Source organism: Malania oleifera, chromosome 13, assembly GCF_029873635.1.
Source record: "Malania oleifera isolate guangnan ecotype guangnan chromosome 13, ASM2987363v1, whole genome shotgun sequence".
NCBI lineage: Eukaryota > Viridiplantae > Streptophyta > Magnoliopsida > Santalales > Ximeniaceae > Malania > Malania oleifera.
Genome location: NC_080429.1, coordinates 26,748,214 through 26,764,923, shown reverse-complemented (window position 1 = coordinate 26,764,923; position 16,710 = coordinate 26,748,214). Strand labels below are relative to the sequence as shown.

The 16,710-nt window shown below is 37.6% G+C and overlaps 2 protein-coding genes across 2 annotated transcripts; both read right to left on the bottom strand.

Annotated features, from left to right (window-relative positions):
- Positions 1-1,142: 1,142 nt before the first annotated feature.
- Positions 1,143-3,691, bottom strand: LOC131146260 (ARM REPEAT PROTEIN INTERACTING WITH ABF2-like). The gene has a single exon (XM_058095731.1). It carries the CDS (start codon positions 3,378-3,380, stop codon positions 1,563-1,565), a length of 1,818 nt encoding a protein of 605 aa, XP_057951714.1. The 5' UTR covers positions 3,381-3,691; the 3' UTR covers positions 1,143-1,562.
- A 395-nt stretch (positions 3,692-4,086) lies between these two features.
- On the bottom strand, positions 4,087-15,181 carry LOC131146259 (amine oxidase [copper-containing] zeta, peroxisomal-like). Its single transcript, XM_058095730.1, has 12 exons — positions 14,666-15,181; positions 12,434-12,543; positions 12,006-12,311; positions 11,447-11,559; positions 11,008-11,338; positions 10,689-10,904; positions 10,329-10,565; positions 8,748-8,933; positions 7,733-7,873; positions 6,105-6,373; positions 5,532-5,613; positions 4,087-4,440 (listed from the first exon to the last, which is right to left on the bottom strand). Exons 1-12 carry the CDS (start codon positions 14,910-14,912, stop codon positions 4,315-4,317), a joined length of 2,364 nt encoding a protein of 787 aa, XP_057951713.1. The 5' UTR covers positions 14,913-15,181; the 3' UTR covers positions 4,087-4,314.
- Positions 15,182-16,710: the final 1,529 nt, after the last annotated feature.

The following is a 16,710-nucleotide window of genomic DNA, read 5'->3' as shown; positions in this document are numbered from 1 at the left end:
TTTGACAATTTGACCTCTATTTTTCACATCAAGACGACTACATTTTTTTTTTCTTTTTCAAACCAGGAATTTCATATGGTCTCATATTTGGTCTAGACATGGAGTTTTTTAGCCGCCTTGACAGCAATTTGTGAGTCCTATTCTCTGATGACCCAAGTTCCTAAGGTCATTATCAAAAGTAAATTAAGAATTGATGTAATGATGCATGTCAACCAACGTTATCTTTATTCTTTAATGTTGAGAAGGACTGTAGATTAGAAATTTAAAGCTTAGAATTGAAGGGCACTTCTTGTCTTCGTATTCTTTCTAAATAATTGACACAAAATATGAGAAAGAATGGCCGAAGTCTCCCAAAAAAGACCAAGTCCTCTTTCTTATCCACTTGATGCCTAGATATACAGCCAGTTAATCAGGTCGCATCCATGGAAGTGGCTTCGGTATAGATACATCCCGGGCTAGTCGTCCATTCCTGTGGTATCATTAACGATCATGAGTTCATGGGTGCAACTTCAGATTTGTCACCTAATTCTTGTTGAGTCAAGTTCAAGTCATTCTAATGTCCCTCTGCACAGGGTTTTGCATCAGTCATTGAACTAATTCTCCCCCTTAGCCCAACACCAGCCATTGACAAACATAGCAAACCATAGCATTGAATACCAAAGAGATTCATTTTCCAAATTCATCAAACAATTATATAGAAGATGGAAAGGAAAATGCAATGCCTGAAACCAGTCAAATACTCAAATGAGATGCTTCCCAAGTGCGAAAGCTAAAAATCAAAATAATTTGTTTTTGGTTACAAATTTTCAACTTATATAGGTACTGCAAGTCTCTGATTTCCATAAATAACTGCAAGGGTATGTATTTCTGAGTCCCTAAATTTTAGTTTAGCTCAATTGTATAAAGTAACAATGCCCTAAAAATGATAGGGCAGAGAGTACAAAGTTTGAAGATTTTGATTCAGAATGTATTCTCCTGACTTCGGAAAAGAAATGCACGAGGCATGCTTGTCAGGCAGAAGCAAGAATATTGGGACTAATTTTAAAGAAGCTCAAAGATATGGCTCTTATGTCTCGCCAGAAGACGCACTGGTCCTATAATATTTGATGGCAATGGGGTATCTCTCTCTCTAGGCAAAAAAGTCAAGAAAAGATATCTGTGTTTTGAATTAACAATGAACCATAATAAATGATGAATGATATACACCTTGTGAAAAAAAATGTGGTCCTCATTTCTTCAAACTTACAACACGAAAACATACTGGAAAAATCTGCCTCCCAAAGAATAAATATCACAAAAAATCCAGTAGTCTATGTCAAGACAAATGGATTTGTAAGTTTACAAGGATGATCAATTCAAATTGCACCACCACCGTCAAGATTGTTTCATTCCTGTTCCATGTAACAGTGCATCAATTTCTTCCACATTGTTTCATTCCTGTTCCATGTAACAGTGCATCAATTTCTTCCACACATGTTGCAGCCCAAGTCATAACGCAGAGTATCAATGGCTTTGGCTGCTCAAAAGCCCCTTTTTCCTGTTTTTCTTCTCTGAGACTTCATTTACAGACCATGAGATGGTCTATGGGGATGAACTCCTGCCTGGTAAAGAGTAAGGTGGTGTACGGCCTTGGCAAACAAATCTCTCAATTCAGGATTCTGAGCTGCCACGGATCGAGCAGCTCCTTCCAGGGCATTCAACGCCCGTGCCTCTTCCAGAGCTTTACTATTGCCAACATGCAATGCCAGGTAGCACAGCAGAACCAATCCATGTATTTGAACCTGTTCACTCATCTTCAGCAATCTCATTAGAGGTGGAACTCCATCGAACTCGATAATTGTCTTTGAATGCTCAATACAGTTGTAATTTTCTGGACACGCGAACTTTACCAGAGCAATGGCAGCTTCCATCGCTACCTCTGGGTTCCTCTGGCCAAGCTGCAACACCAAAGGCTTAATTATTCGGGTTTCCTTTGACGAAAAGGTTCTTGCCAATGACCCAATTGCCTTAATGGCAGGGATTTGCAGTATTGGGTGGCTCTCTTCTTGAATCACTCTCAGGAGCTGATCCAAAACTGCCTTCGCGGCCAGTGAGTTAATCTTGAAAGCTGCTTGTCTGAGGTCGGAATTGAGCTCCGCTACCGTGGCTATTTCCACAACAGTCATCAAGCAATTGAGCTGCAATTCTCCCTGTTCCTTCTCAATGAGCTTTGCCAAACATAGAAGCCCCTTTGTCTCTGTAATTTTCTTGCTGGTTCGCACACTCCCTCTGCAGAGTTTCCACAGAGCCTCCGCGCAACTGACTTTGAGCTGCAATTTCAACTCAGGGGTCTCACCTTCCCTCTCTTTCCTGTTATGGCCGCCTCTGCTACTGCCCTCGGAATGTCGAGAAGGTGATGAATTGACGTTCTGATAATGGATGGGGTTTGTCCCTTTCCGGGTCAATTCCTTGTTCATCAGAACAATCGAATGAATGCTAGGTAAATTTTTGCCTGTCTGAAGTTTGGGATCTTCCAAGGCCAAATCCATGGACAGGAGTGTCACCAGCGGCTTATTCACATTCTCCCTCGCGAACTCCTCCTTCACCGCCTCGTCCATCTCTGCCATTCTCGACACCAAATTCGCCACCGAAACCTGAACCCTCATCGGAGAATCGCCCAAAACCTGCACGATTATCGGAACCCCAAGCTCCTTCGCTATATACCGAACTCTTTCCTGATTAGTGGCCAAATTACAGAGAGCAGTCGCCGCCGCGATTTGCGCATCCGGCGAAGCGCCTTCTTTCAGCAGCTTCAGCAGCGGCGGAACCCCACCTTCCTGAACAATCATCTGCTTGTTCCGATCGTTGTCCCGAGCCAGCGACGAAAGCTCGCTGGCGGCGTCGGTCCGGTCCCGGAGCTGATGCATTTGGACGGCGGCGATGTAGGACCAAACCCAGGCGAGAATCGGGTCGTTGCTGGCGATCGGGGGCAGAGCGAGGTTGGTGTCTTCGGGGTCGAAGATGGTGAGCAGCCACCTCATGTCGCCGGCTGACGACTCCAGAAGGGTTGAGACCTTTCGGAAGTCGGCTGTCGTGGTGATGGCGAAGAGCTGCCGCAGCACGCCGCTGTGCTTGCACTTCCGGACGAGGGTTAAGGCTCGCTCGAGGTTCTTTGCCACGTCGCCGGCGACTCGACGGACGGGACGCTCGAAGAGACAGGGCGCGCCGGAGGCGAGCCGCACGGCGGATCGGAGCATCAAGGATAGACGCTCGACCTGCCTGCTGAGTTCTTGGCACTCGGGCTTGTTCAACTCGGCTTCTTCCGCCGACTTGCGGACTCGCTCGGCGAGTAGTAAAAGAAGGGAGAGTTCTCCTTGGATGGTCTTCTCTTCCTCCCCCATTTGTGTTTGGGAACCAAGAAAACACCAACTAAGAAAAGAAAGAGTAGAAAACTAGAGACAGTTCCAAGCTCAGGTGAGCAGCAATTTCTAGATACAGGAGTTTCCTACTCGGCTAAGGAATGGTAGAGAAAAGTAGAAGATTCTCCACCAGCAATTGTCAAAAGTAATATAGTAATTGTTTAGATTATGCACCCAACTCATATTTGATTTCCACATGGAAGCATAGCTTTTTTAATGTTTGCAGCTAACCTTTTTGGAGGCTACCTGGGTTTGTTTTTAAAATATTTTTTATGGCGATTTTTCAAGGTACCGATTGCCAAAGCCTGGAGTGCAGACTCAGCTGGGCCGGCAGGGTTGAATTGACCAAGAAGAGGGAAATTCACCAATGACCAGGCTGTGCTATCCGGAGAAAAGTGTTGGAAGAATGTGTTCAACGCTTTTAATAAAAATCTCAACTCTCAGGTCCAACGTTTTAATTGAAGACGTAAAAGAACATGTCCAAGTTTATAAATTAAAAAGAAAATAATAGTAAAACATTTCGAGATTAAGTGACATTTTTCCATACCTGGGTTCTGCCCCGGAAGAAGTAAAACCAATCCACAATTAGCATGGATAGGAGGACATTTTATGCTTGCATACTTCTTCCATGCGTTGGAGAACAAACCAGCAGAGCATTTATGAGTTCAAACGCACAACAAACACCATATACAAGCATTAAATGGTACGCAATCTCCATCACCAAGAAAAAAGAGAGTTCACCACAATCATAAAATGGTAACAAAACCACCCAACAAAGAGTTCATTATTTATTACAAACTACAGAAACACACTGAAAAAAAAAAAAAAAAATTGATCCTCATCCATGCACAATGGATTTTTGAGTTTCTCCCTGCGGTGAAGCCATAATGAGTTCAAAGCAGCAACATCCCTTGCTTCAAAGTTTTGCCATCTGAACTGGCTTGGATAGGCCATTATCTTTGATATCACCGTCTTTGGCATCAAATTCACATGAGCTGGGTGGAACATCAACTGCTGGAGATGAGTTGAAGAACCCATGTGGCTGCATCGATATTATTGAAATCAGCACATGATAGAATTAAAAATGCTGCGACTATGTTGAGATAAATAGCTGCACCACAATCAATCAAATATCCAAACAGGAAGTGGCCTTCCAATTAGAGCAAATTGACACCAATACGGTGTGGAAGTGATTCCTGAAATGGTGGCAAATACACAAGGCGTGGGCGTGGTGTCGCGAAGTAGTCTCATCCTGGGGTTCCCTTGTGAACCCCATCGAGATTCTGCTGTGGGCTTACAAGCTTCAGTCCATAAATATTCTTAAATGTAAACTAGTTTATATGTTAAGCATAAATCCCACATAATGCCCTGCAATCGTGCAAACTTCAATCTAAACTTGAAATCACAGTCAAATGGCTTTCTTGGTTTTCAATGGACTCTCGTGAAATGAGCTATATTCTGTGTTACTGCTCTCACTTGTCATTGAAAAGAATCAAAATCATATAGTATATGAATGAAATCTTTAGAAGTGAGAATCCAAATGGAATACTTTTTAAGCAATCCTAATAAATAAAAGTGTCCAACAAGCAAATATGACACCTTAATCATATAAACTTTTATATTCAAATGGAGTAGGAAAATCCAGTTCCTCAGTTGTTCAATGCAAGCCAAAATGATCCACCACCACTCTAATATTGATTTGCTCAGAATCTCACCCATAAACAATCAAAATATGCCTTAATTTAGCTGCTGCATATAACAATGGTCAATAGATGTAGTTACTCATTCCACAAAGTAACATTGAAGATTGACAATCAATCAAGCAAAATTTACTAGTCTACTATTTTCAGATCAGAGATTAAAAGTTTCTACGAAGCATGAGAATGAACACGCAAAAAGGCTAATGTTTCTGAGAAGCATGAGCAATCAAAACATGTTTTTATTGAAAAATGAAAGAGCCAAATGATAAGTATAGGTTGAATCTCGTATATGCAGTTGAATCTAGTATTTATAAATGCATTTTATGTAAAAAGAACTAAATTGTAAATGCAGCCATATTCAAGCATATGCAATTTAACAGGAGAATATTGAGTAAAATAGTGACAAAGATGATGAATAAACAAAGAGGAATACCATAAGCATAAAACCAAGGCGCTCCACTGGCATGACAGGCCAGTCTTCCAACCGAGGAACATGTGTTATTCCAAACACATACCTACAATTAACAAATGTGGCACTAACAAGTAAGAAAATTTTCAACCAAGCTTAACATTTAATGGTATTTCAAATTTAAACAAAAACAGCCCAAGAAAAATATCCAACTCTTGTGTAACTTCTGCCCTTCAACAGAAACTCAAATGGACAAGGCTCGCCACATATTTGAGTTAAAGAATTTAAAATCTTATCACAGGAACAAGTTTGTAAGACCTAAATATATCCATCGACTTAATGATTTAACTTTTTTTTTTTTTTTTTTTCAGTGAGGAGAGGGAAAGGTGTTCTGTAAAATAAAGGAGGATGGGGTGGCTCACTACATCAGCTCAATATTATACGCAGAGGATGGCATCAAGGAAAAATATGAGATTTGATTAGATTTTTATGATTGTAAAGTTTTACAAAATCAGAAGCGGTCATTAGATAAAAAGTTACTAAAATATAAACTGGAGGGCTGCATGGATGAACTGCTCAATGATAAGTAGTACTAACCAAAGAACAATATCAGTTTCTTCCAGAGATCGATTCTGCTTAACCCAAGTGGCCAGTCCCTCACCAACACGGGGATTCTGATTAGGAAACTCTCCCCCAGGAAAAGTCTCATTGCGTGCAAATGGCGTTACCCAAAGGTTATGCTTCAAGAAAGCAGCTCTTCTCAAAAACATAGCATCAGGACCAGCTAAGGGTGAACAGTTTGAACCAGGTACTAGTCTGTATCCCGTTAATTGTCCAGTTCTATTAACAGTCCTTGTATTCCGAATCTGGGGTATGAAAAGAATCGGTAAATCAAACAGTTCAATAAATGAGTCAACGCAGGAAAAGCACATTAAATTTGTATTTCAGAAAATAAATAAAATATACAATGTAATATACTGCAAATATATATATATATATATATATATATATATCTGTTTACTTGATCCAATTATTGTTTCCTAAGATGGATTATGAGAACAATTTGTAGCATAGATTTATTTATATATTTCTTCACCGTTATTGCACACACATGGGCAGGTCTACACACCATGTACTGTATTTAAAAGAGATATATGGAAAAGAATGGATTATGAGAACAATTTGTAGCATAGATTTATTTATATATTTCTTCACCGTTATTGCACACACATGTGCAGGTCTACACACCATGTACTGTATTTAAAAGAGATATATGGAAAAGACAACCATATTCTGTCTCATGCAAATTGTCTATGCCACAGCCAATAATGCATGATAAACAAGAAAAACAAGTAATTCCAGGACCATACATTGCATATCTTTACAGCAGAAAATTTGTGGTTGTCAACTGAAAATATGAGTGGTAGGTCTTGTGAACAGAGTGATATTATTGCAGCTGCTAAAATACTCAAAGCTATTTTAAAACGAAACAGGAAAAATGTTGGTAGGCAGCATTCTACCTGCTATTGCAGATTCTGGTCCTGATAAACAAGAAAAGGAAATTGCCTGACAACTATGAAATTAAATGTAATTACAGACTACAGCAATTGTCATAACCAATATGATTATTGGATGGCAGAAAAAACCTAAATAGCAGTCTTCTAGTAGTTGGAAAAAAAAAAATAGCATAAGCAAACAATTGTTGGTTACTGTTCAGAAGATTACAAGCCACAGCCACATCACATAAACATTTAACTGTTGCTTTAAACGAAGGACTGACAAAAAACATGAAGGAATGGTAAAATATGCCATAAAGATTCCCTGTGTCCCAATCTAGAGAGAGAGAGAGATTTTGCACACACAAACACAAACATGATAAACAGAGAGTATTATATCATGCATTGCAGTAATCTCTGGAAAGTGCAACAATGGAGCTAAGGTATTGGAAACCATACATTTGATGAACTGAAAATTGGATTCATTCATCAAAAAGAAAAAGAAGAAAATAGGCTTCAAAAGAGTAAAAGGCAATAAAACCAACTGCAATCAAAACCGTATAAGGCTAACAAACAATGACCACAAGAACCATTTCTCAGCATAAATTCTCTTTAGAAAGAAGAAGAATCATCAAGTATCACAGCAAAGCTATTTGTGACGCAGCACAAAATACAAATAATTTAAAAAAAAAAAAAAAATAGTGTAAGGATAGAATAAGGGTGCATTACAATCCAGTGGCGAGCAGACAGTGGATTACAGTCCCGCATGGCTTGCGTCTCAGATTTGAGCAGCGTCTCCTCAGCATAGAATGCATTATTGTGAACATTATTCTTTCCAGGTTCTTCAACTTTAACATTAACCTCAACAACCTACAAAAACAAGTAATCATAAAATATGTTTTATTGGAAGTATCACAAAATCATACAAAACAATTCCTATAATACAATAATCGCAATCAAGAAAATGATGTATACATAACAAGCATTTAGAATCCAAGGCAAGGAAAGCCAAGGTCAATTGTCTATGCTGTTTAAAATTTCTTTGATATCATTTAATACATTTGGAAGGACAATAATAGAGATCATTTCACAGGATGAAAGATCTAGTACATCTAGTAAATGCAAAGACGGGAAGCATTGTTGGCCCCAGGCACTCTTGTATATATTTTAAATTTAATCAGAGGAAATTGACACTTTGGCACAAGTTGGCATATTTCTAATAGCTTTTTACACAACACAAAGTGAAGTTCTAAGCCTACAAATGTTTAAATAAACTGATTTAAAACCAAAATTTTGAACAGAAAGCTGCCTTGCAGTGGTAAATACAAATAGTGAGCACCCATTTAAGACACCAGTTGGATTTTTGCATGAGGACTTTGGTGCAACACCTTAAAAATTCCTCCATTCAATGCAACCTTCTAATAACAACTATCCATTGGAGAGTATAAACATAAAGATTTTCCAGCATGAAAAGACAACATTATTCAGCCCATAAAGCACATAGGCTTTTCTCATATATGCTAATGTTTTAGGCAATTCACATGGTGTCATTTTTTAACATCAATTTTACTAGAACTCTCATCGGGCTCTGCAAATGCAATACACTTTTCATAAACCGCCACGTCCACATATCAATAGGTGTTGAAATTCTAAAAATTTGATATCCCACACCTAAAACTCCACAATTACCAAAAATATAGCTTCTGAAAGAAGCTAGTAAGAACAAACCACAAAGTCAGTGTACCTGATTGTATGCTTCTCCAGGTTTACAATCAACAGCCATGTCTAAACGAGCCACAAAGAAGTGTTGATGAACTGGGGCATATAATCCGGGTGCAATTGTTGTACCATATTTTCGAACTTCTCCAGGTTGCAATGCACCTAAGCTGAGAATTCCAGTAAGCTTCACTTCAGCTTCAATTTTTCCATCCTGTCAAAACAGAACAGCCTTTATCAATGTTTTGAAAGGCTCAATTGAAGACAAAGCATGTACAAAACACCTTGAAGCTCAATCTAATGCCAATTCAAAAAAGGCCAATGCAATATACAGAGTCTTATGCATTTGTACTAAAAGCAAGTCTTTTGTGCCTATTTAATTTTATGCATTTTGAGTGTGTGATTCTCGTGTTAGATTTGACTAGAATTTAAAACCACGTGTTTATATGAAAGGAGTGTCCTAATATGAGTCGATCTCTAAAACCCTTGAACCTTAATCTTTCCAAAAATTATTGAGAGAGGTGTCTTAGATCATACAAATAAGGGCAAAAGACAGTCACCTCCCTTGAAGTTTGGAAAAAAGACAAAACCTCACCCTGAGGTTTTATAAATTCCATTGACCTCCCTCAAGGTTTCAAAAATGCCACAAACCTCTCCTGAGGTTTGGCAAATAGACACAAACCTCCTCTCAAAAGACTTGTCTTTTAACAAAATACAAGGGAAGGTCTTTGACTTTTGGCATTTGAGGGAATGTTTGTGTCATTTTTCCAAACCTCAGGGGAGGTCCCTAGAACTCTTGAAACCTCAAGAGAGGTCCCTGTATTTTTGTCAAAACTCAAAAGAGGTCAATGTCTTTTACCCTAAAAATAATTCAAACTTTGTAGTGCTATAACAATATCTTGGCATAATTTGCCTAATGCATTCAAGTTGGTATTTTTGAATGGCCAACAACTAGTTTACAAATTGTATTCAATTTTTAAAATTTTATTCATCATTTTCCTAATTTTTCATTTCTTTTCAAAAATATATGTAATTTATTTACATATATTTATGTTTCAAAAAAAAAAAACTCAAAATGATTATTTCTTGTCTCATAAGGGTTAAAATGCCTTGCCTTCCACCTTCGCCTTTAAAAACATTCACACATATAGCTCAACCAACAAATTGTAGCCCCAAAAAATGAACAAGTGCAAGTAAACTATCATAAGAATAATCTACATAGCCTTAAAGACGACAAGTTCATGCTACTAACAATTCATGAATTAAACTATCATAAGAGATGTCAATAGCCTACAAAACATCTTCAGTTCAAAAGTGAAAAATATCAAGTAATTTTCATAAAACTTCATTATGGACCCCCCCCCCCTTCAAAAAAATAAAATAAAAAAATAAAAATAAAACATAGAAGTAAGCTGTTGGTGGTGTGTTGTTTTATGAAGTAGGCATGTACTAGGACTGATCGCAAACATAGACAAATTTGGAAGATTAGTTATGATCAGAGTCAGGCTGCGTATTGGTAGTTCTTCAACGTAAAAATAACTTATTACGGCACCAATTTAGCTACCAGCCACAGGGACACAAACAAAAAAAGGTTCTCAGATTTACTTGCCTGATAAAAGTGCCAGAAGAAACCATACTCATAATTAGCCACAGTACATATAAACGAAACAGTTAGCCGTCTGGACCTACGAACTTCTGATAAACCTGTTCTCCAGTCTTGATGTTTCCATAGGATTCCATGATCTTCTTCATGCAAACAAACACAATTTTCAATTGTTTCAACACCTCCAGTGAAATTTGTAAAATGGGCATCGAAGTACTTGATATAACCTAAACAATCACATCCCTGTAATGGAATTTTATTTTAGAACAACCAGCTTTCTATACAAGCTAAACCAGAGTTTTAAAGCACAGAGAAGTTTAAACCCAATATATAATGAATGATAAATGGAGGAACAGTACTGTGCACCTTCTTCAGAGAATTTGCATTTTTTCCAAGGCCATCTTCACCTGCATCAAATGCATTTTTCCTGTAATGTGGATCATTTGGATCTCCATAGGGCACAACCATCTCAACGAAACTCAACCTATGGGCCACAGGTCTTCGACCACGACTACCATCCACATATGCAACAGAATGTATAACCAACCCCTCCCTGGGAGTGAATCCAATACGAAAATTCCACTGCCAACCAATGAAAGACAATTATAAAACTATTCACATGCAGTTCTGAATCAGACAAGCTAAATTTATAACTCATAAACCAATTTAACAAGACAACAGGTACCTTCTGCCACTCTACATAGTGCCCATTAACTCGAAAGCTTGGACCTTCTGGCTGAACAATTTGAAGGGGTTTTATATCACTACGATCAAGCCCACCTCTTGTTTCACCAGGAGTATAGTTCCTCAATGGATCAGCTGGAGGAAGGGGCACAAGCTTACGATCTTCAAATTCAACCACCACCATATTTTGCATATCAACAACTATGTAGATGCCTTCGACTGGGCGTGCATAACCATTTTCCATTGGGCTATCACTTTCTGTTCTACAGAATATAAGTGGTTTAGCAAGTCGTCGGCTGGGAGAATCAGCATCACTATAATATCCAACACACCTGAAGAAAGCATAAACCAGCCAAGTGATATATAAGTAGCACGACTTAAATTTGAAACTCAACTACTCCAAATACATGTAAAAGCACAAGGAACTGGATGGAACTGACCAGGCATCAACCATCACAAGATCCATATCCTCAATACCCCTCTTCTTCATTGCCTCTATGAATGCAGGATATTCCTTCACAACAGCTTCACATTCAGCGTATTCCACAGCATCCTATAGTAGCAAAAAGAAGGGAAGTTGATGGAACTACTTCACAAAGACGAATAACTGACAGCAAAGATGTGCTAAAAAGTGCCAGATGTCTAGGCTGAAACTCACTATTAAAACCACAGCTTTAGTTGGAAGCAATGGAGCAATATCAGGCACAAACCATGAGTCTAACTGAACTAATGAAAAGGAAATGCATGCATCATAAATAGGTTTCAGACTGATAGTAGACTCAATGGGATATGAAGCCTCACTTCCAATTTCAAACTACAGAAAACAATCCTCAGGCTTGAGTTGGAGAATATCAGACGTCGACCCTTGTTATGATACAAGTTCTCCAAGCATTAAGAACTAAAGTAAACATCAAAAGGCACTTTATAATAAAATTTGCTTAAATGCTAAAGAAAGGTAGATACCAAAAAATAGTACAAACGCTAAGGAAAGGAAGATACCATGGGAGGCTGTACATCCTGAATAACTTGTGAAGAAATGACTCTTCCCCGGTGATGCCCACCTCGAGTTGCTGCGTGTACTTCTGAGAGCTCAACCATCCATACACTTGTCTCATTTGATTTCTTATTATAAACAACAAGCCTAGCTCGCCTAGGAGGGAGCTTAGTAGGGATTACAGGTCCACCTTTTGTCCTGGGAAGTAATGATGGTTGGAAAGGGGGGAAGAAGTATGCATCTGCCAATGCAACAACATGCTTATCTGGTTCATATAGAACAACTTCTACAAACCGCATGCCATCTCTCAACTGAAATTAAAAAGGAAAAGAAAAGATTTAGCAACTAAAGCAAATGCAAGCACAAATAATAGATCCAAGAATTATCATGCAGATATATTTTCCAAGAAACATAATATTGTGTAATGAAAAACCTCAGGAGTGGCTCCAGCTGCCCTGACAGTTGCCACAGCAACTGATATTTCAGCAGCAGATAATGGGTCCAGAGGATGACTGGTTTGAGCCCTCTGCATGAGCTGGATGCCTGCATACAGATCACAAAAATTCTAGATTAATCAACAAAAGCAAAATAGATCACAATACATCTACAATACAAAAATGTAAAGGGACAGCTATCAGCAATCTGAAAGCTTCAAGGAAAAGAAATTACAAAAAATAGGCTCAATTATGAAATATGCATGACCATTAGGGCATTATAAATAAGGTAGAAAAAAGAGCTTATAAACTGGGCCAACTGGTACAACCAAAGGGAAAACAAGCATTGTAAGATAAGAAAAAAGCCAAGCAAAAAAGCAGTTTAGAAAACAGGTTTAAAAAATATGAGCTCTTACATCACGTTTTGATTTGCATAATGGAATGGGGTGAGAATGAAATGAAATAAAAATTTGAATGGAAAACATGAAGATCAAGAGGTATATTTGATTCCTCTACCTAATGCCATTCCATTTCTATGTACCAAAGGTATAGTTAATTACAAGTTTGTAACAAATAGGAAAGGAATCACCAAATGAACTAAGATACTTACACTGGGAAAAATGAGAGGATAAAATCAATCTATGAAATTTGACATAAATTTTGACTGTGTTTACATGAAATACATTAGGCAATCAAATGTGCATTGTCCCAAGCAGATAACAATATTCAGTTGAGTAACATAGAAGGAAAATACAATATAAACTCTACGTTCCAGAAAACAGCCAATTCTCACCGTGTCTGAATACTAGGCATCAAACCTTAAACTTTAAAAGAAAGGTAGATAGAGAGAACGCCAACAACAAAGTATCTGTAGGAATAAAACATGGAAATTCGATTCCCAATTTTTTTAAAAAGGAGCAAACAATTAGGATAAGAAACATGTATTTTTTTTTTTTTTTCCTTGATAAGGATCATAAAAGTATTATTTAGTAGTTTCATATCAATTATCATCTACATATTCCAAAGTTGGGCTCATCACTCAAATTTCAACACGAATCCCTACAAACTGCGAATATATACTATGCAGCAAGCCTTTTTTATTTTCAACAGAATAATTTAACCCTGCAGCCATATAGCAAATGCGAAAATGCAATGAAGAAACTCTGATGCAGAAAAGAATTTTAAGTTCCAGCTGCTATGAAGACCATCCTCCTATGAAGAAATCAGTAATGCTTCTCTTAGTTTTTCACATTTGCTGTAACCCCAATCAGACAAAACTTATTAATTAAGTGTACAATTTCACCAACAAAAATGAACATGCTTCTCATCACAGAGCTCATGAAGAGACCCTCATGAAACAATAGATCATTTGTCTAGAAGCAAGTCTATTTAACCTTTCTAAAGGTTAAAAACACATCCAAACAAAAACAAAGGCCCGTTGAAAATAGGGTCTTTCATGGCTGAATAATGCTTCAACTGTGCAAATTGAGCAGCACTATCTCTCTATCAAACTATATATATCTTCATCCATTGGTCATCTTAAAAACATCAAAAATTTCTATTGGGCGAAAAAAAATAATAATAATAAAGATTATTAGTCATAATCTCACATCAATCTTCACTATAGAAAAATTCCACGTATATGGTCCCATTTAGGTTTGTAGACTTGAAATGATAGGCTGCTAAATTTTCAAATAGAATTTGACGGCACCGTAATTCTTTAACTTCTAAACAAAAAGTTGCAACGATGTACGCATCATTGATCAAGGTATCAACTTTTAAAATGATGAAGAGAAAAAAGGCAAATTATAGATAGCGCTAGTCTTCTAAAATTGGCTTCCAACGATGTACGCATCATTGATCAAGGTTATCAACTTTTAAAAGGAGGAAGAGAATAGCAAATTATAGATAGTGCTAGTCTTCTAAAATTGGCTCACGCACACACGTAGGAAATGTCCGAAATATCCAGAAATGCACGGAAAGCACAAAAGGAAAACACGCAAAGCAAATAGCAAAATCAACGCCTGCAAAGAATCGTAGAAACATCTAAAAATTGAAAACAAAAATAGAATACACAAAGCAAGCGGATAACAATAGAATAGAACATGTTCAGCAAAGCAACTAAGATCCAACTTGAAGGATATACAAATCAAATTCTAAAACTAAAACGACAGAGAAACATTCACGCAGAGAGAGAGAGAGAGAGAGAGAAGAGGAAGAGGAGGAGATACCTTTGATGGAAGCACCTGATGAAGGTTCGGCAGGCAGAGTATCGACAGGACGAATCAAGGTAGCCATGGCAGCTTTTTTCGGCGGCAGATCGTCAACGCGGCGATCGCCACCGGAGATGACCCAGTCCTGCACGACGCCGCCCGCGGCGTCCCGCCGAATGGCGGAAGACGGCGGAGCCGCCTGAGCGACAACAGAATCGTCACCGCCGGCGCAGCAGGGCGTCGCCTTTTCCGTAGCTGGGGCCATTGTAAGGGGTTCGCGAGTTCTCCAAATCCTCCGTAGTAGCTCTCACTACAATCCACTGACATACAGCAAGTCTCTGTCACCGTCCCTCCCTCTCTCTCTCTCTCTCTCTCTCTCTCTCTCTCCCAAACCTCCACGACACAAATCAGATCGCGAAGCGAGGTATCCCTCAGAAACCAGGTTTCCCTCCGACGAGCAATGCGCCCATTTCCGTCACTGAAGCTATGAAAGAGAAAGAAAAACAGTGAGGAGAGAGAAAGTGATCTGTGAGGAAAGAAGCCCTGGGCGAGGGTGATATATAAAGGGGGCGCCACGTGCGAGTTAGTCCTCTTTTATTTTTTTTTATTTTTTATTTTTTTTTATTTTGGGAATAAAAGGAGGCGATGCGGGACAAGATTCGATTTAGCTATTTTCTTTTTTATTATTTTTATTGTTTCCTAATAAGATAAGGTGATAGGTGAATCTGCTGTGCAAAGGAAAACACTTTATGAAATTAGCCTGATAAGGCCAGACTTTTTCCAATATTGCATATAAGGACCTTGCTTTATAGGTATTTAAAGATTCAGGAAGGTTATTCACTGGTGAAGGTTACAGCTGTTACTTAGACAGCATTTACTGGCATCCTCTGATTTTGCATATATATATGTTATTAATTGTGTTGCATTAATTTTGTTTTTGGTTGAAAGAATTATTTGCATGATTTGTTTATCAAATTTAATGTAATTTAATTTAAATTTGGTATTAAGCTATTTTTTTTAAATAAAGAACTAATGCTATTTAATAAGCAATGACAATGGAAAATTGGGCAAATCAGTTTTAACTTATAATAAATTCAATTTTTCCTAATTGAAACTTTTAAATACAAAATTAATGTCATTTAAAATCAATGATAATGAAAATTTTTAAAAATTATTATAAATTTTAGATTTATTTAGGGGTAGACCAGTTTTGAAATTTATCCGCTCTTATTTACTTAATCAAATGAGACATATGAATTGCTTTTTGATGAATAAATTAGTGTGAGATTTTGTTAGTGATATCTAAAATGATTTTCAACATTTTTGTTTTGGAATTTCAATACTTGCACCATAGGGTTTTCAAATTTATTTAGAAATATATTATTTATATATTCCTAAAATATAATATATATATATATATATATATATATATATATATATCTTCTAGTTAATGACTGAAATAGTTTTAAAAAGATGATGTCAAACAAAAGAAAATTGCAAGGCTATTTGAATTAGTACTAACAAGATTGAATAATTTGTTGGAGAAAAAGTTAACTTTTAACTCTTAAAAGTTGATAAAGTTGTTTACCAGACATGTGCAACCTAACTTTTACTTTTAAAAAGAAAAGGTTTGGGCAAAAAAGGGAGATTCAAACTACTTTTAGTGCTTGTTAAGCTCCATCCAGAAGAGATCATATCATAATAGGGTCGAGATAGGAGAATACTTTGCAAGTATGAAGGACCAATCCCCATCTTGGTCAAAGCTTGGAAGGCTTCTTACAAGATTAATCCGTCAACTTGGATGAAAGTACATATTGTCTCTCATGTTAGTTGCCTTAGCCCATTCATCATTGAGACTTGAGATTCAACATGAAATTAGTCAATTAGAACATTGTTAAAGACATCGTAACCCTGCATACGAGATGTTGAAATGATCATTGCAGACAAAGACTTTACATCGTTGAGAAAGAAGCAACAACAGCTTTTTTGTGAGAAGGAAGAGCTTTGAAGATGAAGAAAGCAACATGATATCAGTGAAAGACAAAGAACTACCTATGGACAAA